General features: G+C 47.6%; 1 protein-coding gene and 1 pseudogene across 1 annotated transcript in view; one reads left to right on the top strand and one right to left on the bottom strand.

Annotated features, from left to right (window-relative positions):
- The window catches only part of MINDY2 (MINDY lysine 48 deubiquitinase 2), an 87,708-nt gene extending 84,083 nt beyond the window's left edge, over nt 1-3,625 (bottom strand). The window contains exon 1 of the mRNA XM_012936101.2: nt 2,972-3,625. Within this exon, the coding sequence (XP_012791555.2) occupies nt 2,972-3,625 (654 nt within the window). The remainder of the gene's footprint in view (nt 1-2,971) is intronic.
- On the top strand, nt 3,624-19,202 carry LOC101557222 (cysteine-rich protein 2-binding protein-like; annotated as a pseudogene).
- The last annotated feature ends 3,100 nt before the right edge of the window (nt 19,203-22,302 follow it).

Here is a 22,302-nt window from a genome sequence, read left to right as displayed (position 1 = left end):
TCTGCTTGAAAAGTCTTACTCATCCTTCAGCCCCCTTTAATAGGTTACCTGAGTATGAAGCTTTCCCATGATACATTCCAAACCCAATTACCTTTTAACAACCCCCCATCTTTTTCTCTCTCTCCAGAAAGCAGAATCAAAATGCATCTTACTGGGTTTTTTTTGTCTTGTTTTTTGAGGCATCAGCCACTCATTGGTGCTCAGGGGACGATGTGGTTCGGGAGAATCAAACCTCTGACTCCTACAGCAAAACATGGATTATAGCCCTTTGAGCCATCTATCTGGCCTCTTTGTATTTCTTAATCTAATACTTTACACATAATAAGAACTCATATATATATATATAATGTTATGTTTGACAATAGTGTTAATGCTTAGGCTTTTGTTATACAAAGTTATTGCATCTCTATCACCACCAAAGTGCCTAAAAACCTTCACCACTGTCCTATGTCACTTCTGAGAACCAAAACTTTTAATGACCCACTTGAATCTATGTCACTCAGCATCAGTTATTCAGAAATAGACTGGACCATACTACTTGCTCCTTTCTCTGAACTTCTGCAGACCCGCACAGAGACACAGAAGATTTGGCTAGAGTGATAGTGCAGTGGGTTGGTGCTTGCCTTGCATGGGGTTGACCGGGGTTCAATCCCTGCACCACATATCCCCTGAGCACCAAAGGCATGATCCCTGAGTACAGAGCCATGCGTAAAGCCTGAGCACAGCTCAGTGTGGCCCAAACTGCTACCACCTACAAAAAAAAAAAAAAAAAAAAATACCACAGACAAGAGAAAAGTCTGAAGGAAATTAATAGTCATTCCTTCCTATAAAAGACTAGTGACTTTGGCCCAGCACTTGAAATTAAACTTCCCAGTACTAACATTCAATCAATGGTCTCTTTCAAGTGGCTCATCTATCCCTATTCATCTTATTTTGTTTTTCTCCAACATGAACTTACCACTCCTGTAACTCAATAAACACACACACACACCATTGTTTTCTTCCTCTTTGTTTATACTCTTCCCTCACCCAGGAATCCCACATCCCAACATTTTTATAATGCTGGAGCAAAGGAAATTCCCACCTTAAGGATAACTAATGAATGTTAGAGTTTCCTATAACCTGGTGCTTACAGTATATAGTCAGACTTGGTTCTTTAGTAATCTCATGGCAATCCCCAGATGCTGCAACCCCCAAAGCTCTAATTTAAAGACCTGGCTCATTCAAGTGCCATTAATAACCACATACTGGGAGGTTCCTATCCTTATTTTTTGTTATCTTCCCTTGTTAGTAATGGGAAGACAAAAGGCATGTATGGGGCTGGAGAGATAGCACAGCGGGTAGGGCGTTTGCCTTGCACGCGGCCGACCCGGGTTCAAATCCCAGCATCCCATATGGTTCCCTGAGAACGGCCAGGGGTAATTCCTGAGTGCAGAGCCAGGAGTAACCTCTGTGCATCACCAGGTGTGACCCAAAAAGCAAAAAAAAAAAAAAAAAAAAGGCATGTAAATAAATCATTTTCTTTACTTGTTTTTCTTCCTAATTGTTCTGAAAAATCAGGTTGTTTTTTCCTAAGAAGAATTTACCCACGGATGTGACTATAATTAAAAATATGTACTAGAAGCTGTGTCTTCTCAGCACCCTAAAACTGAAGGTTTAAATAAAATATTTTGGGGCTGTAGCAATAGTATAACACGTAGGGCCTTGCACGCGGCTGACCGGGGTTCGATTCCCAGCATCCCCTGAGCACCGCCATCAGAAATTCTTGAGTGCAGAGCCAGGAGTAACCCCTGTGCATCACCAGGTGTGACCCAAAATGCAAAATAATAATCATTTTTAAAAAAGATACTTCATTTAGAGAGGGAATGAAAGTACACTGGGCAGCGTGTTTGTCTTGCAGGCAGCTGACCTGGGACCTGGGTTCAATCCGGATCCCAGCATCCCAATGATCCTCCCTACATGACCCCCACCCAGCACTGCCAGAAGTGATTCCTGAGTGCAGAAGGAATAACCCCTGAGCGTGGTGTGACCCAAAAAGTAAAAAAACAAAAAAAGGATACTTTATTCATTTATAGGCAACTCTGCGTCCTCAATATACTTACTTTTTATTTAATTTTTTTTTTCTATTTGGGTCACACCCGGCGATGCACAGGGGTCACTCCTGGCTCTGCACTCAGGAATCACCTCTGGCGGTGCTCAGGGGATCATATGAGATGCTGGGAATCGAACCCGGGTCGAACGCGTGCAAGGCAAACGCCCTACCCGCTGTGCTACCGCTCCAGCCCCCTCAATATACTTACTTTTGAGGAGACTTTCTCCCTCCCCCACCTTACCTCGGGATATAGCTCTCGTTCTAGATACTAGAATCTTAGCTCCCTTAACATATTTTAAGGCATGGCAATCACACAGAAAATCATACAGAAACATTGCATTAGGGGCCCCCAAAATGAGGCAAGTAAAAACGGCGCAGAACGGAAAACAGCTTTTGACCAACGCTTCTCCTTAAATGGGACGTGTCTAAGGGGCACATCCGTTTCCTCCGCCCCCCAGCGAAGCAGGCACCCGTTGGAGAACACCGTCTAAACGAGAAAAACTGCCCGCAGCACTGTATCCTGGCAAGTTCAGTGCTCTCTTCCCTAGCCCATAGGCCGGGTCTGCGATCAGATCGACAGGGAGGGGGCGGCTACAACAGAGCGGGGCTGCAGAGAGACGGCCTGGCAGGCGCCGGGCGTCTGGCGCCGCGTGCGGTACCCCGAGCGCTCCTCGGGGCCAGGACCCCCAAACAAAACCAAGCAAACAGCACGGAAGTTCTGGGAACGCCCTGAGCCCCGGTCACTTGCTAGCAAGCTGCTGCGGGGACCTGGGCCCTCCAGCCCAGAGGCCGGGTGGTTGCCGCCCACCCCCGGGACTCTGCACCCAGGCCGGAGGGAGGTTGCGCCGGCGGGCGGGAGCGGGGCGCGGCGGGCTGTACCTTCCAGGCCAGAAGCAGCACGTTGAGGATGGCCAGCAACGGGCAGGGCCCGTTCTCGTTCTGGGTGATGATGGGCGTGTTCTCCTCCTTCCACTGGATCCACTTGATGTGGTACACCGACTGCCCGGGGCCGCGCTCCTTGCCCGCCGTGGGCGTCGCCTCCTCCCCGCAGCGCCGCGCCCCGGGCCCGGGCGGCGTCTCGCCGGGGCCCCGGCCCTCGGCGCCCGCCCCGTCGGGGCTGCTGGGGGCCGACGGCAGGTTGGAGAAGGACTCCAGGGAATCGAGGCTCGGCGACTGCCCCGGCGGGCTGGGCTCGCCGCCGCCGCGCTCGGGAGAGGCGGTCACCTTGCGCTGCCCTCCCGGGAGCGCCTCCCGGCCGGCCGCACCGTCCCCGTCGCTCGGCCCCAGGTCCCCGCGCGGGGGCGAGGCGCCGGGCGCGGGCGGCGGCGCGGGGCGGCGGGCGGCTGCGGGCGGGGCGAGGCCCCCAGCGCCCGCGGCCGCCGCCCCCTGCCCGAGCCCGCCCGCGCCCGGCGCCCCGGCTCCCGCGCCGGCCCCGGCGGCCTGCGGGCTCTCGGGGCGCCACTCGCGCGCGGACGCGGCCCGCGGCGCCGCCCCGAGCTCCGGCGGCTGCGGGCGCCCGGGGCCGCTCTCCATGCCCAGCCGCCGGCCCGCGCTCTACCAAGACCGCGGCTGCGTCCCCTCGGCCCGCGCCTCCGACGCCATCACCGCGGCCCGGCGGCTCCCGCGCCCGCGCGCGGCCGCGGCAGCACGTCACGAGGGCGGGCCCGGGAGCGCGCGCGCGCGCCCGCCTCCGCGCCCTCCGCCAAGCTCGGGGCCCGCACGCGCTCCCGGCCGGCCCTCTAGGAGGGGTGGGGAAGGCGTGGCCTCTAGCGCGCGCTCCCGCCGCCCGCGCTCCTGCAGGAAAACATCCTCCCCCTCGGCGGCCGGAAGTTGAACTCCCGGGCAGCCAGACCGCGCGCGGCACCTTTAAGGGCGCCGCAGGCGGCTGCGTGGTTTCACTGCTGCAGAGCCGGTGCGGGGTCCCGGGCTGGGGGTCGCAGGGCTTGGTGTTGCTCTGCAGTGTTTGGAAAAGGCTGCGAGAAGGTGCTGCTCCGACTTGCAGCCTGGCAAGTGAAAGGGGTTTCGCTCGAGAGCGAATTCCAGTCTCTCGGTTTGGGCTAGGAAGCTGCTATCCGCCAGCTACTGCTGGTACATCTGCCCTAGGATTTTGAGCCAATAATAATAAATTATAATGTGCTTGAGTGAGCCAAGGCTTTGCGGCTTATTCACTTGGCCTCACTTAACGTGCAGTGGGAAGCGACTGATGCTGAAAAAAGTGGTAATTAGAGTGGACTCCACGCAACTGCCAAGTAGGACGGATAGGTTCTCTCTGTCTGGGCCCCACCTGGCCCCTCCCCTCCCTCTCCCCCAGTAGACCCCCCACTTTCTATATTGTCTAAGCCCTGGGATGCTAAAAATTGCAAGCACACCTTGTCAGGCACATAGGACAGTCCTTGTAAATGCTGGATGTGATCGCTTCTCAGTTCGTTGCTGCCCATGGAAATAGTTTGGTGCCTAAAACATGAATATTAACGCTATTACAAATCATGGTGTCCAATTTTAAAAGGAATTTGCGGGGATTGTTTTAAAATAAAGGCTCTGGGCCTGGAGAGAGTACAGGAGTTAAGGCAGTTCCATCCCCTGTATGAGATTCCACCCCTCCCTCAAAAAGGCTATCTTTGGGGGGTGGGGAGGGGCGTACTCCTGGCAGTGCTCAGGACTTACACTCAGGGATCGCTCCTGGTGGGGCTCAGGGGACCGTCTGGGTTGCCAGGGATGGAATTTGGGCTGGCTGTGTGTGACAGGTGTTTTACCTGCAACTGTATTACCTCTCTGACCCCAGCATTTTAAAATCACATGGTTACTATTTAAATCCTTCCCTTATCCCTGCCTCTCTCTCCCCTCCGCTCAGAGGCTGGGAGCCTCATTTCAGTGTTTCAATGACATGCTCGCTTGCGCTGCTCACATTACTCTTCAAAGCTAGAGATGTAAGAGTTTAAAAAGCCAAACCCTTGGAGCCAGAGAAATACTGTAGTTCAGGCACTTGTCAGGCACTTGCCTTGCACACAGCAGGTTCTGGAAAGGGTCCTGTGAGTCCAGCCAGGAGTGATTCCTGGACACAGAGCCAGAAGTAAGCCCTGAGTACCATCGGGTGTGGCCCAAAACCAGAAAAATAAAATAAAATTATATCACTAATATGAGGAGCCAGAGTGGTAGTACCGTGAGTAGGGCATTTGCCTTATATGGGCTTAATCGCTGGCATCCCATATGGTTCCCTGAGCCTAACGGGAGCAATTCCAAGTGCAGAGCCAAAAGTAATCTGAGCACCTCTGGGTGTGGCCCCCAACCAAAAATAATTTTTAAATCATATGAAAAGAAAATGGTTGGAACTGGGAAGATAAGCTCAAAGGGTCAGATCACATGCTTTAAACACAAACCTCTCCTGCTTGGTCCTTGGACCCACATGATCCTCTTTGTGGTGCCAAGAGAGATCACCAAGCCTTGTGGAGCATGGCACAAAAATAAAAACAAAACAAAAACCAAAAAGATATCCTGCTCTATTCTTATGCACGTCTGCCTCCTACTCTTTTTCAGTTTGGGGCCTAAACCAAGCAGTGCTCAGAGCTACCACTGGCTCATGGCATGGAGTCATTCCTGATTGTATTTGTGTGATTTTATGGTGCCAGGGATCCAAATGAGGTTGAGGCAAGGCAAGTCCTCAAGCCCTGTGCTCTCCTTCCAGCCCCTGGCCTTGCTGTTGTGTAGTCTATTGCACAGCTCTGCTCCTCAGCTTCTCTTCAGTATTTTCTCTACTTCCTCTTTACCACATAGGTGTCTTTCTTTCTTGGAACTTCCGTCCTCTTTCTTTGGTGGAATATAGTCTTAGTTCATTTCCTGAGAAAGAGTGCATGAGAAACAGACTTTTGTAGATCTTGTATATCTGAGAAAAAGACCCTTAGCAGAGCTGGAAAGAATACAGTGGGTAGGACACTTGCCTTGTATGTGGTTGACCTGGGTTCCATCCCCAGCATCCCTTACAGTTCCTGAAACTCTGCCAGGAATGATCCCTGAGTACACAGGATGTGAAGTAAGCCCTGTGTGCTACCAGGTGTGACACAAACAAACAAACAAACAAGATAGACATTTACTCCCCCTTTACACTGTCTAGTTTGGACCTGAATGTTAAATTAGAAATACTTCCTTCTTTATTTTGAAGCCACTGAGCAACTAACTGCCTCTTAGATTACAGGTGAAAATCTGACACAAACTCCAGGAACTTTGTAGCAATTTTGTTTCTTCTCTCTGAAGTGTATTTAATCTCTTTATTTTGTTTTGTTGGGGGGGGCGGTATTATGCTGGCAGACTGGAGCCATTAGAACAGGGGGGTAGGGCGCTTGCCTTCCATGCGGCTGACCCAGGTTTGATTCCTCCGTCCCTCTCTGTGAGCCCAGCAAGCTACTGACAGTATCCCGCACGCATGGCAGAGCCTGGCAAGCTCCCCGTGGCATATTTGATACGCCAAAAACAGTAACAAGTCTCACCGTGGAGCCCTCAAGCAAATTGATGAACTGGTACCCTCAAGCAAATCAATGAACAACCAGAGGACAATGTGACAGTGCTACATTGTGCCTGGTGCACTGCTGGGGGGAGGGGGAGGTGCCATACAGTCTTCCCTGTGGTGCCTGGGGAATGTGTGGTTCTGAAAATCAAACCTGGGCCTCTACATGCCGAGCCTTGTCTCTGGTCTGTTGTGCATTCTCTCTGGCCAGAGTTTATTTAATCTTTTCTTTTTTTTTTTACTGAAGACGTAGCTCAACAGTAAAGTGCATGCCTTGGGTGCAGGGGACCTGTGGCTAATACCTAGTACCGCAAAAATAAAACCAAACCAAAGCTAAGAATCATTTCTTTCTTCTTGATACATACCTTTCACTGGATCTTGCTTTATTTATTGTTTGTTTAGGGGTCACATCAAGGTGTGCTCAGGATTTACTCCTGACTCTGCACTCAGGGATCACTTCTGGTGGTGCTCAGGGAATCTTATAAGGTGCCAGAGATTGAACCTGGGTCAGCTGCGTGTAGGACAAATGCTTACCCACTGCATGACTTATGACCCCTGCATCTTGCTTTAGTCATTGGATTGATTATTTGATTCATGATGTATGTTTATGTCCTTCTTTTCTGGGAACCTTTTGTTTTTGTTTCTTTTGCAATTTGTATTTTCTTTTTTCCCTCTTCCCTCTGTCCTTCTTTCCTTCTTTTAGGGCCATACCTGGTGGTGTCAGGGGCTGCTCGCTGATCTTCTTGTCATTCTTATAGTTTTCAAATTTTCTTGTTCTTTTGTCCTACTTTATGGATGATTTCCTCAACTTCATCTTTAAAATATTAATTGTTTATTTTTTTCTCTTGTAAATTTGACTTCTCAGAATTTGTTTTATTTCCTTTTTATTGTTTAATCCCTTCCTCGTCTTTCATCTCTTTGATGAAACAATCATACAATCAAACAATCATAATTTTGAATGTATCCTTTATGTTTTTCAAAGGATTCCTAAACCATATGGCAAAAAAAGCATACCTATTCCTAGAGAGATATTGATAGTGCCAGAGAGTGAGGTATGAGGGATGCACGGGTAAAACATTGCTATACTCTAGCACCGAAGAGTTGTAGAGATAAGGATTAGGAGGTCTGCCCCACAGCTTGGAAACTGGCCTCACATGCTACGGGAAAAGCAGCTCAGATAGGGAAGGGAACACCAAGTAGAGGATGTCGAGAGGACCCATTCGGGTTGAAAGATGCGAGCTGAAAGTAGACTATAGACCGAACATGATGGCCACTCAATACCTCTATTGCAAACTACAACACCCAAAAGGAGAGAGAACAAAGGGGAATGCCCTGCCACAGAGGCAGGGTGGGGTGGTGGGGGATGAGGTGGGGGTGGTGGGAGGGATACATTGGTGGAGGTGAATGGGCACTGGTGGAGGGATGAGTAAACGATCACTGTATGAGTAAAATACAAACACAAAAGTTCATAAGTTTGTAACTGTACATCACAGTGATTCTCTAATAAATTTTTTTTTTCTTTTTGGGTCACACCTGGCGATGCACAGGGGTTACTCCTGGCTCTGCACTCAGGAATTACCACTGACCGTGCTCAGGGGACCATATGGGATGCTGGGATTTGAACCCGGGTCGGCCGCGTGCAAGGCAAACGCCCTACCCGCTGTGCTATCCCTCCAGCCCCCTAATAAAAATTTTTTTAAAAACACATTGCTATACTTAGTGGGTAGGCTTGTATGTGGCTGACCCACGTTCCATAATCGGCATCCCATTTGGTCCCTTGAACACCAGCAAGAGTAATTCCTGAGCACTGAGTCAGGAGTAAACCCTGAGAATTGCCAGGTGTGGCCCCCAAACAAAAATAAACTAGAAGACCGTTGCTGTACTCTGTTTTTCACATTTTCTCCATTTTTTCCCGTTACTCCTTTCCTTTATTGTAGTTGCTGTTGTGGTGGCCAAAAGTTACACACACTTGATCATGATGCTCAAAGTGGATTGCTCACTTAGCTGTGAGACTCAGAATCCTAAACAGCAGTGCTCCAGGACAACACTTGGTGTGTGTATGGTGGTACCAAGGTCCAGTTCTTGGCCTCATGCTTGCAAGGTGGCTGCCACTGAGATGTCGCCAGGCTGTGGTTTTACTGTTTGGACATATACACTCTCTTTCAGGAAATTAATCAGAGTCACATGAGGTGGCTATTATGAAGATGTCAGGGGTAAAGAGATAGGACAGGGGCAAAGGCACTCACTATGCACACAGCTGATCTGACTTCAATCCCCAGCACCCATATGGTCATATGAGCCCCACCAGAAGTGATTCCTGAGCACAGCCAAATTGGTTCTGAGACAAGGAAACCCTAAATGTTTCTGGTTTTTAGTTGCATCATAAATTTTCCAACTGCCTTGAAAAGAAAGTAGATGCCAATTTTGACCGTTATCTCATCTCAACTATTATCATTTTTTTTTGTTTTTTGGAAGGGAGGGGGCACACCTGGCCGTGCTCAAGGGTTACTCCTGGCTCTGCACTCAGATATATACTCCTGGTAGTGCTCAGGGTACCATATGGGACACCAAGGAACAAACCCAGGTTGGCCATGTGCAAGAAAAAAATTCCTAACCTCTGTACTATTGCTCTAATTCCTCAACTATGATCTTATGCTAATATTATGTCCTTTCCTTCCCCCGTTTCTCTGCAGTTGTTTTCTATCATCTTGCAAGAGAGTATACTTGCATATAATTCCTCCCAATCTACGATTTATCCTGCAGAAACCTCTAAGAACTGAAATTCATACATTTACCTTTTTATGTCAATGGTTCTGCTAGAAATCTCACTTGATGGTTTTTCATTGTTTGCTGAATTTATATAGACTGCGAGCAGAAGATTACCTAAGTACAGGAGGAAAAAATATACGTTTACTCTTCTTTTAACCCTCTACTGAGGATATGGTGATAAAAGTCTGAGTTAAAATCGAGGGGTTTTAGGTAACTCAGATTGCCTTAGTTCTAGCCCTTAACTGCTCATGCAGAACCCCCAGGCTCCTGTGAAGTACATCCCCGATTTAATTATCTCTGCAAGCCCCCCTGAGGAGTCCTACACCTGTTCCGGTCTCAATCCAGCATTCTGCCCTCAGAACAGGGGCTGGCTCTCCATGCTGCCTCAACAGATGCTCTTTTGCGGTGCCAGCAGTAAAGAAGCTTTCTGGTGAAGAAAGGGGAGCACCTGTCTTCTCCTCTCCTTTATGCTATGCCTGGTTGGCTATAGTATTGTAAAACAATCCCCTCAACTTTAGCCCCTTAAACAGTAATTGATTTGTTTATATTGTATTTCCCCATGCAGAGGCTTTGATCCCAGAGGTACTTTCTTGCTCAGTCATTAGGAAGAATGCATGGAGAAATCGGCTCTGGCTCGCTGCTTTAAACATCCACTCTATAGCATGTTCTTAGACAGAGACAATAGAGAAGGTGTAATGGAGAAGATGCACAGAGGCTACGCTTGATCCAGCCGAAGGGCTAAAAAGCAAAGAGTATATCAAAAGAGTATATAAAAAGAGTATATCAAAACGTATGATATACTCTTTCACATTTCCCCCTTTTTCCTTTTCTTTGGGGTCATACCTGGTGATGCTCAGGAGTTACTCCTGACTCTACACTCAGGAATCACTCCTGGAAGTACTTGGGGGACCATATGGAATGTCAGGTATTAAACCTGAGTTGGCCACATGCAAGGCAAGTGCCCTACCCCCTGTACTATTGCTGTCACGCAAATTGTATCTCCTTTTAAAAATTAACATTTATGCATTGGGTATATAAAGTTGCTGCACATCCACCACCAGCCAAATTCTTTGGAATCCCCCTTCCAATACTATCCTCCTAGTGTCCATACCTCCCCCCCACACACACATACACACACACACACACACACACACACACACACACACACACAATGAGTATCCTCAATTCTGTTAGCAGAGTCCAAAGAATTTGTTTTCACAAATGCCGCTTCCCCCATCCCGGTGAGGCCAATGACGATGGCCAGGGTGGTTGGTCTCAGTTACAGTTTATTCCATTCCCATCTACATTCTCCTCTGATTCTCCTCCTGCTTCTTCCTCCCCCATGCTACTTCATTCTTCTTCTTGCTCTGGATCTGGATCTTGATCTGGCTTCTCCAGATCTAGCCCACCCCCAGCCCACTCTTACAGCCTAGTTAAATCCCCAAGCATGAGGGCTTGGGGCTTACACATTGGTGTGGTCACAATCAATCCGGTTAAAGTTCTTTCCCTCAGGGGATGCTTCTCCTAGGACAGATTCTCTTTCAGCAGGACTACCCACCCAAGAGCAGAATCCCATGGGTGTGTTTCTCCTCTCCTCGTCCAACTAACACATAAGCATTCATAATATTAAGCATTTTGTATGGACACAGTAAGAGATACATTAAGCTTGTAGAATTGCTCTCCTGGGGCCATCTTGATCTCAGACTACAGTGCTCAGGCCAGATTAGTCTTTCCTATCCCTAGCAGGGTCCTAGTCTCGTCATTGCTTTTGGATCAAGACAACATTTGTCCATGATCAAACTCTTAACTTCATCATCAACATCATCATCATCCCGTTGATCGTTGAATTTCTTGAGCGGTCTGAGTAATGTCTCCATTCATCCTAGCCCTGAGATTTTAGAAGCCTCTCCTTACTCATCCTTCCCAACAAAGCCACATTACAGCCTCTTTCAGGGTCAGGGGAATGAGACCCAGCATTGTTATTGGTTTTGGCATATGAATATACCATGGGGAGTTTGGGAGGCTCTCCCATGTGGGCAGGAAACTCTCGGTAGCCTGCTGGTTCTCCCAGAGGGAGTAGTAGGCTGTAAGAGGTTGTGAGGCTGCAAAGCGGCCATGTGGTTCCTGAAGCTTGCTTTTAAGTCTCTGTATGTTGGCCGTTGATGGGACTACAGAGCACTGGGGGCAGGGGGTGTGTTGGGGGGCAGTCCCTGGGTGTGACTGCCTAGATACTGGAAAATGGAAAATCTGGGCAGAAGAAGCCCAGTCCCAATCTGAACAGGCTTGGAGGTCTCAGCCCCAGGTCCCACACACCTGGGTTCTTCTGCCAGTACCTTCATGTGTGAGGCTCATCCGAACATGTGGAGAGGGGTCTTGAGCATGTCTGTGGTTAAGGCTCCAGAGGTCTTCGGCTGTGGGAGCTCTGCTCGGGGTGGGGAGGGAAGCTGGAGCCCATCCCCTCCGAGGGGTCCCTGGGAAGACAGCCAGGCACGTGGGCCAGAGACTCTCTGCATTGCTCTCTTCCAGGAGCTTGCTTTTAAGTCTCTGGATGTTGGCCATTGGTGGGATTACAGGGGGGGAGGGAGCAGTCCCTGGGTGTGACCGCCTAACTACTGGAAAATGGGAAAACTTAACTTACAACTCTTAACTTATAGTTAAGAATCATGGCACTTTGGCCTGGCCCATATCGATGCCAGGGTATCTCACAGGCTGCCCTGGGTCCCTTCAGTCCCTCGTCTGGACCCTGCTTTTGGGGTGCTAGGAACTAAGGGCAACTGAGGCTTAAGTCGAGAAAGCAGATGCCCAGGAATGAATAATATTCGAAGCCAATTAAATCTCAAGTTACAAATGAATAATATTGACTGTCTTCCTTTGTCCATACAAAAAGGACATTGCTTTAAACTATTCAAAAGATATAAAGTGAGGAGAAAAACAATATTTCACTCATACATATAAAATCATAGATTTCTGAGGAATCTGACCTTACAAGTTAACAGAGTCTGATTAGGGGGAAAAGGTGATGACCGGTTGGGGAAGAAAGCATGGAGAGGTGGTTACAGATAAACGCAGTGGAATGGAAGTGCCTCAGGAGCACTGTGATAAACCTAAGCTTCCTGTGGCAAGGGGACCAGGACATACCAATGTTGTCTTAAAATGTTTAGAAATTATTACCAGATAAATCTAAACTCTTTGTGGCAAGGGAGAAAGGACAAACCAATGGTATCCTTTCTTCTTGTTCTTCTTGTTCTTGTTCTTCTTGTTCTTCTTCTTTATCTTCTTCTTCTTCTTTTTCTTCTTCTTCTTTTTCTCCTCCTTCTTCTTCTCCTTCTCCTTCTCCTCCTTCTTCCTCTTCCTCTTCTTCTTCTTCTTCTTCTTCTTCTTCTTCTTCTTCTTCTTCTTCTTCTTCTTCTTCTTCTTCTTCTTCTTCTTCTTCTTCTTCTTCTTCTTCTTCTTCTTCTTCTTCTTCTTCTTCTTCTTCTTCTTCTTCTTCTTCTTCTTCTTCTTCTTCTTCTTCTTCTTCTTCTTCTTCTTCTCCTCCTCCTCCTCCTCCTCCTCCTCCTCCTCCTCCTTCTTCTCCTTCTCCTCCTCCACCTCCTCCTCCTCCTCCTCCTCCTTCTCCTCCTCGTCCTTGTCCTCCTCTTCGTCATCCTCCTCCTCCTTCTTTTTTGATCCCTGGCACTGCTTATGATCCCCTGAGTACTGTTAGGTGTTGTTCTTGAGCATAGAGACATCAATGTCCCTGCATGTGGGCTCCTTCACCCAAAAAATGGCCTCTGTCAAGCGGGGGGTGTAACTTAGTGATAGAGCACTTGCTTCTATTTGAGGTCCTGGATCTCCCATACTTCACAAATAATGATAAATAGGGACCAGAGAGATAGTACAGTGGGTAGGGCATTTGACTTCTAAATAACCAATGTGGATTCGATCCCATCCCCAGCATCCCATATGGTCCCCAAGAGTGATCCCTAAGTGCAGAGCCAGGAGTAAGCCCTGAGAACCTCTGGATATGGCTCAGAAACCAAAAGTTTAAAAAATAGTAATAAAAGGAGGGGCTGGAGAGATAACACAGCAGGTAAGGCACTTGTCTTGCACATGGCCAACCCTGGTTCAGTGCCCTGCATGCCATATAGTCCCTCAGCAACACCAGAAGTAATTCCTGAGTGCAGAGTTAGGAGTAACCCTTGAGCATTGCTGGATGTGCATCTTTCTTAGACCTATTTTGCTTAACACAATACCCTCCAGTTCCACGCAAGTTGTAGCAAAAGGAAAGATTTATTTTCTTATTGAGGGGGAGGCGCATCACACCCAGTGATAATGGTCAGGGATCACTCCTGAGTGTGCCAGGGGAAAGCAAAACTCAATCTGGTTCTACAGCATGCATAGCATATGCTCAATCCTTTGAGCTCTAACTGTGGCCCAGGATCTCATCTTTTCTTACTGTTGAGTAGCATTCCATAGCATGAATATATAACAATTTATTTTTCCACTCATCTGTAGTTGGGCATTTGGGTTTCCAGATCTTGAATATTATATAGTGCTACAATGGACAGTTAGATGTGCATGTAATGTTATCAAATTTATGTTTTTGTGTTCTTGGTATCGATCATCAAGGAGAAGAGTCACTGAGTCTGTTTGGAGGGAGGGTTTAGGCCATATCCAGTGGTGCTCAGGACTTACTCCTGGCTCTTTTCTCAGGGATCACTCTTGGTGTGACTTGAGGGATAATACATGATGCCAGGGATCAAACGCAGGTCAGCTACATGCAACACAAGTGCCTAAAAGTGGACTACTTCCCTGGCCCTTGAGTAAATATTTTCTTCCATTCAGTAAGAGTGTCTTCATGTTTTGGTCAGTTCTCTCTTGGTGTAGAGATACACATTTTTGCTTTGGTTTTCTTTGCCAGTGGAGTCACATCATTGAAGACACCTCCAACATCAATATCTGTCACTGTCACTGTCATCCCGTTGCTCATCGATTTGTTCGAGTGGGCACCAGTAATGTCTCTCATTGAGAGACTTATTGTTACTGTTTTTGGCATATCCAATACGCCACGGGTAGCTTGCCAGGCTGCCACTCAGGCTCGATACTCTTGGTAGCTGCTGGGCTCTCTGAGAGGGGCGGAGGAATCGAACACGGGTCTGCCGCATGAAAGGTGAACGCCCAATCATTGTACTATTGCTCCAGCCCAACATCAATATATCATGGAGAATTCTACATTTTTTTAAATTTATTTTATAAATTCTGGGCTAATGCTGAAGTTTTTCATTTTCTTTTGTGTTTGGGCCCATATCTGGCAGTGCTCAGGGATTAGTCCTGGCTCTGCAGCAAAGGATGACTCCTGGTGGTGCTCATGGAGAACTCCCGGGGTGCTGAGGACTGAGCCTGATAGTTTGCAGGGCAAGTACATCACTCACTGAACTATCGGTCTGTCCCCATAACATCTAAGTCTTTAATCCATTTTGAATTGACTTCAGTGTTTTGTATGAGGGGGTCCAGATTTATTTTTGCATTTGGTTAATCAATTTTCCTATCTCTGTTGAAAGGGCTTTATTTCCTCCATTTAATGTATATATCTTCTTTATCAATAACTCATATTGATATGAGTTCTATCAATAACAATAATTCGTAGGAGAGTTTACTTCTGGACTCTGAATTATATCCCATTGGGACCTGGTGCAGGGCCTTGGGCTCTGGTGCTGGCCCGTGGGACCCTTGTGCTTTCTCTGGCTCTTGGTTTTGCAGCAGCTGCTCTTCGCATCTCCTGCACCATAGCCTTGGGCTGGGCAAATCCAGGTGCCCCCCCCCCACAACATGCTGCCTGGAGGGCCAGACTGGCAGATGCCTGGGGGCCAGGACCACCCACAGCGCCAGCCCTGCTGGAGGCAGCAACTTCCAGCCTCCTGTGGCAAAATGGATCTCTCAGCGGCTCCCTGGGGGCGACTAGTAAGCAGAGCAGGGGAAGGGCTGGGTGCATCCAGCACGTCAGCAACCTCTCCCCGTCCGAGGCTGGGGCTCAGTCCTTGTATTCAAGCGTTAGTAGATTTTTGTCTTAGGGAAAAGATTTCCCCGTCCCACCATAGCACCTTGAGCCAAGAGACTTCATTACAGGGTGATCAGAGACACCGAGAGACAGAATTGAAAAAAAGAAAGCATTCATCTTTTGAGACAACAGATTACTTTAACTGGGCGACTTGAAGCAGAGAGAGAGATATCATTGACAAACAAATCACAGAAAACATGACTTGAACAAGAAATGTCAGTGGAAGGACCGTGTCAAGGGGCTGAAGCACTAGTATAGCAAGTAGGGCATTTGCCTTGTATGTGGCTGACCTGGGTTTGATCCCAAATATCCCCTATGGTTATCTGAGTACTGCCAAGAGTAATTTCTGAGTGCAAAGCCAGGAGTAACCCCTGAGCATCACCAGGTGTGACCAAAAAAAGATTTCCCCCCAAAATAAATTATTTTTAAAAAAGAGTGAACAATGAATTATATTCTAAATTGTTGCTTTGGAAGGAAGCCTTTAGAGTTGAGTAAAGACGTGGAGAAATGAACAGATATTCTGAAGAGTTTCTGTTTCTGTAATCCTGATCTATTAGCTCCTTTAGCTTGTTGGTTGAACCAGTAGTTTAGGATTCACTGTCACTGTCATCCCGTTGCTTATCGATTTGTTCAAGCGGGCACCAGTAAGTGCCCGCTCTCATTGTAAGACTTATTGTTACTGTTTTTGGCATATCAAATATGCCACGGGTAGCTTGCCAGGCTCTGCCGTGCGGGCGAGATATTCTCAGTAGCTTGCCGGGCTCTCTGAGAGGGGCGGAGGAATCAAACACGGGTCGGCCACATGAAAGGTGAAAGCCCTACCGCTGTGCTATCACTCCAGCCCAGTTTAGGATTATTAACATTCATCTAAGTAGTTTAATAAGTTGGCACAATGATGAAGCCACGAGGACATCTTACCTCAGAACGACCGGAGGAGGAAGAAGTGGAAGGGGAGACACTTGTGACTGTCGAGTCAGATGATCAGTTGTCTGTGGACTTATCACATGATCAGAGCAGGGATCCCCTCAACAGTGATGAAGGTGATGTGTCATGGCTGGAGGAGCAGCTGTCTTACTTCTGTGACAGGTGACAGAAATAGATTCCAGCCAGTCAGCTGAGGGGACAGCTCAATGACCTTAAGGGTGATAACTTGTTTAGGTTTATTGTTCTGATTGCTCAGAAGATGGAAGGAACAGTAAGAAAGGTTGAAGCTGACATGGCAGCAAGCTGCGATGTTAGCAATGTATAATTTGTGTCTGGAAGAAGTGGCTGCCAAAGTTATTTCAGGTGGAAAGACAGTATCAGCGCTTTTATTGAAAAACATTCGGCTTTTTTCATTAGGGAAGAGAAAAAAGACATCACAGTAACAGGTTGCCTCAGCATGGGAAGTACATCAAGGGTCCAGTTATTTGGAGAACCAGGATGGTGGAAACTTGTTCACAAAAGGCTATTGACAATGAAGCCAGAAGGAGAAATGTTGTTGGCCCCAGCTTTGCAAGTCAAAGCTTCTCTGACCACACCCTGCTGGCCAGTCCATCTCTATCTCCCTCCCTGGCCTTCTGTGCCCAACACCCCTGCCTCTCATCCGGCCACACCCAGCTTGCTTTTAGAAGCCGACCTGAACCGGTTGTGGTGCCCCAGCAAGCCTGGCTCCACAAGTCATAGTCTGTCCTGTTCTCCCTCTCTGGGATGGTGCGCGGGGGTTGAAAGAAGATAAGAGCCCTTGAGCAGGTCAAACAGGAGACAGAGTGAGGAGCAGGAGAAATCCAACAAGGTGGACATTGACAGCGAAGACATCCTTGCAGATGAGGGCTCACAACAAGGGGAATACCCAGCTGGAGAAGGAAAAGCAACCCAAAGGGCCCAAGTACACAGCTGAAACATGTGTGAGGAGAAGCTGCTCCTGAAGAGCTAAAAGGCTTCTCCCGATGCCATGGCCGTCACCCTGGAAGCGCAGACTGAGCCAAAGTCGTTCGTCTGACAAGTGAAACGGCCCGGGCCTGCCCCTCTTTGGCGTGACCTCGTCCTGCTGCTGCTCTTCTGTTAGCCCACAAGATCATGGAGCCAAAGAAGGGGCTTTCAGGGCTTGTCAGGACTTCAGAGTCCTTGAATGGTACCAGACTGCATTGCCTTCCAGAAAAGAATTTCAGCAGCGGACATTTGGCTGTTGACCAGAGCATTGTCAACCCGTACATTTCCCAGATCCTGAAGCCTTATGTCAGATGCCCTGAGAAGAACTGCTGTGATAGGCATGATTATGAAACAAAGCCACACAACTCCTATGACAGATCCCTTCCCATCTGCACCAAAGTGACCCTCACTGGACCCCAGAGCCTAATGCGCCTCTTGATTACTGCTACCTTCAGCCAAATCACAGCCCAATGATAAACTCAATGTCTCAGAAGTTTTTCTGCCTGGCATTGACGTCTCAGAGTGCTTACAATATCCTGACTTCCGTGTTGTTATTTTCTATAAAAAGGTCATCATTGCCTTCAACTTCATGGTTCCTGATGTCAAGTACAATGAAGTTTGTAAAAAACTAAAGCTCACCGAGGGGCGAGTGCACTCACGAGCTCTCCGGGCGGCTCTGTCTCACGCCCGCATTCGGTGCCCTGGAACCACGGTGTATGGGCTGGATCGGGACGGCCAGTGGTCAAGGACAGGCGAAGGAAGAACGAGGACCAAGCTGGTTGCTGATTAGTTACCGTTTATTCAATCTTCCATCTTTCTCTTCTCCCGCACTCCCAGCTCCGGCCTCTCTCTGGATCTACTGCCGCTTCTTTCTGGCTTCTCTCATCTCTCCTCCTTGCCCTCTAGGCTACACACAGCCAGGTAGCAAAATCAACATAAGAAAGCCCTTCCTGAGGGCAGGGCATTCCAAAGCCCTTCCTGACTCTTAAGGTTTTTTTCTTTTCCTTAGTCCAGGAACTTATTAACATCTTAATACTAGTTATTTTTGTATGGACATAGCAAGGGATACATTGAGGCTTGCAAGGCAGCTCTCCTGGCAACATCTTGCCACAGGCTCAGACCACAGCATTCAGGCCAGATTAATCATTCCTCACCCTAGCAGGGTCCGAATCTAGTTACCACTGTTTGGATCATGACAACATTTGTCCATGATCAAGCTCTTAACTTATAGTTAAGCATTAGGCACTTTGGCCAGGCCCATCTCGATGCCAGGGTAGCACACAACTCACCGCTTGCCCTGGGTCCTTCTCGTCCCACGTCGTCAGGACCCTGCTTTGGGGATGCTAGGAAGTAAGGGCAGCTGAGGCTTAGGTCAAGAGAACAGATGCCCTGGAGGAAAATATCATGTAGAGTCAAATGACTCCCAGGTTACAAAAGCATAACATTTGTTAAGTCTTCCTGTGTCCATACAAAAAGGACTTGCTCTGAATAAACTATGCAAAGGACTCAAGGAGAAGAGAAAAACATTATTTACAAGTCAACAGAACACTAAGAAAGAAGCTACAAATAAACAAAGAGGAATAGGAGCACTGTAATGGGAGTAATCCAATAAACCTAAACTACCTGAGGCTATGTTATCCTACAGAAGTTTACATTTCTTTTCTCTTTGTCCATCCTGAATGAAGATCTGGGGTTGCAACCTTCATGATCTACCACCTAATTCAGACCTGCATGGGCAAGGATGTAACTCTTCATGTCTCAGCAAACAGCCCTGCTATGCTGCTGTACCAGAAGTTTGGATTTAAGACTGAAGAATATGTCCAGGATTTTATGATGAATATTACCCTTTGGAGAGTACAGAGTATAAACATGTTTTCTCTCTGAGGCTCTGATGCTGATGTGAAGACAGCCCTTCAAGAATGGTCTCTATGCAGACCTGAGAGCGATTGTCCATTTCACTGTAGGTCCTGATTTTTCCCTGTGGTTAGACGTTTGCTCAGAGTTTTCAGCTGAGGTGAGAAAAGGCAGTAGAATGAGTTGTGAGCAGCCTCCTAGAGCCTTCTGGAGAGGCCTTTGACCCACCATGTCTTGAGACTCCTTTAGTTAATTAAGATCGGAAGACGCTTCTCTCCTTCTTCCCAAAAGTTGTTAAAGAGTATTCTTAGTGAGAGAATCAGTCTAATTTAAAGGATGAGAACATGTCAGAATTATTGTTGTTGTTGTTTTGGGGGGTCATACCTGGCAATGCACAGGGGTTACTCCTGGGTCATGCACTCAGGAATTACTCCTGGCGGTGCTCGGGGGCCCATTTGGGATGCTGGGAATGGAACCCGGCTCGGCCGCGTGCAAGGCAAACGCCCTACCCGCTGTGCTATCACTCCAGCCCCAGAGATGATGCCCTTCCTGAGATTAGAAGAGGACTACATTAGGGGATGTCAGCCTTTTCCCTAGTCACTGCTGTGTAGGGGACCTTTAAGGCACAGAGGTCTCTCTCTCTCTGATTAGTCACAGTCAAAAGAAAATGTCTTCTTGGCTGTATTCAGCTCCTTTATTATGAGCATCCCCCACTAGGACCTGAGCCTGGGAATGGAAGATCTTATTTCCCCTCTGGCCTGTGAAGTTGATTTGGTCTTGGTACAGTTGGGAAGCCAGTCATTTAGATTATTCTGCTGGATGAAGGTGTGGGGCTGGTGAAAATGTATGCACTGCTTAAGACTGTTGTGTTTGTGAGTGTTGGAAATAGCCTATCCAGTTTTTGCAGATCCCACTGGGGCATTTCCAAAAGTGTATTCTCAAATAAAAATGTGTTTTGAAAAAATAGAAATAAAAAAATTAATTATATCCGCTTGGCTGAAAATCTGCTTTTATTCCAGTACCACACTGTTTTGGTTACTGTAGATTTTAACATTTTTTTCTCCTTTTGGGTCACACCTGTGATGCACAGATGTTACTCTTGGCTCACGCACTCAGGAGCTACCCCTGGAGGTGCTCAGAGGACCATATGGGATGCTGGGAATCAAACCCAGGTTGACTGCGTGCAAGGCAAAGCTGTGCTATTGCTTCATCCCCAAATTACTATAGTTTTTATTGTATTTTAAAATAAGAAAATGCAATGCTTTATTTAGTTATTTATTTTTCTTCTCAGAATTGTTTTGGCAATTGGGGGTTTGTGTTTTTCCATACAATTTTTAGAGTGTTTGTTTTGTGCCCTTGAAGAGTATCACTGGAATTTTTATAGGTATTGCATTGAGCCTACATAATACTTTGGTTAGGATGGACATTTTAACCATGTTATTCTTTCAAGCCATAAACCTGGAATATTTTTCCATTTGTTTGTGTTGTTTTATTTTTTAAATAATGTAGGAGTACTGCTATTTATACAGTCATTGATTAAGCTGATTGAATTGGGCATGAACTCCACATTACTTTTTTTTTAATTCTATTCTGAAAGGGCTGTAGTGATAGCACAGCAGGTAGGGTGTTTGCCTTGTACAAGGCTGACTTGGGTTCGATTCTTCTGTCCCTCTTGGAGAGCCCGGCAAGTTACTGAGAGTATCCCGCACACATGGCAGAGCCTGGCAAGCTACTGTGTCGTATTTGATATGCCAAAAACAGTAACAACAAATCTCACAGTGGATATATTACTGGTGCCTGCTCAAGCAATTCAATGAACAATGGAACAACAGTGCTACAGTGCTATTCTGAATATTTATTTTATTTTATTATTTTATTTCTCCCCCCTCCTTTTGTAAATTTACTGTGAGGTACAGTTACAAAGCTTTCATGTTTGAGTTTCAGTCATACAGTCATCGAACACCCTCACCAGTGCACATTTCCCCTCAGCAGTGCACATTTTCCACCACCAAAACCCCCAGTATCTGGGGACACCCCCCACACCCCATTCCAATCCTTCCCCTGCCTCTGTGGCAATTTCCCACATACTCTTTCTCTACTTTGGCTACATTCAATATATCGACACCAGTTCCACCACCACTCAAACCTATCGAAAAGGCAGTGCTAGACGATTTGCTTTACATTGCTTGTTATGGATAGAATATAATGTCCAGGAAATTCTGTGTCATTCTCTTCTGGGAGCTTTAGTTTATAGTCTCTGGGCTTGGCCTTGATGAGATTACATGGGGCCAGGGGCAGTTTGTGAGTGTGACCACCAAGCTTCTGGAAAACTGGGGATCTGGAGGAGGAGGCCCAGTCCCTATCCAAGAGGGCTTGGAGATCTCAGCCACAGGTTCCCTTATATCTGGGTTTTCCTACCAGTCCACTCTTTTGGTGAGGTTTATCCCCTCTTGGGTGAGGCTCATCCCCTCTTGGGTGAGGCTCATCCAAGCACGTGGAGAGTAGGTTCTGGAGGTTTTCAGCTGCTGGGGTTCTGCTTGGGTCAGGGAGGGAAACTCAACCCGCCCCCCTCTGAGGTGCCCTGGTGAAGACAGCCTGGTGCGGGGTCAGGGCATTCTGTGGCCTTCTGGGAGCTTTAGTTTATAGTCTCTTGGCCTTGGCCATTGATGAGATTACATAGTGTCAGAGGGCAGGGGGCAGTTTGTGGGTGTGACTGCCAAGCTACTGGAAAAATGGGGACCTGTGGGGAGGAGGCCCAGTTCAGACCCAAGCAGGCTTAGAGCTCTCAGTCATGAGTTCCCTCTTACCTCCACACTACAGGCCCTAACTGCGTCTTTTAAACTCTTTCAAGATTTATGGGTTTCTGAAATAAGCCCAATAAATGAGCTTGTATAGCTGAGCTGGAGGTGGTTTGTGGGTGTGTCTCCCACATATCTAACTTTTGGCCATTTAATTTCTTGGTAAACTTGGCCCCAAGTTGTTGGGGTCTGGCGAAAGGCACAGCAAGCAATTTTGGGGTGTCTGGAGGTCTGAGGCACCATCAGGCTGCTGATGCACTTGCCCCACAGGTACAAGTTTACCTGCTGGAGGCACCATACCCCCTTATATAGGTTTTTTATTCCTTTTCTTTTTCTCTCC

This window comes from Sorex araneus, chromosome 10 (genome assembly GCF_027595985.1).
Source record: "Sorex araneus isolate mSorAra2 chromosome 10, mSorAra2.pri, whole genome shotgun sequence".
Classification (NCBI taxonomy): Eukaryota; Metazoa; Chordata; class Mammalia; order Eulipotyphla; family Soricidae; genus Sorex; species Sorex araneus.
This window is presented reverse-complemented; position numbering and strand designations above follow the sequence as displayed.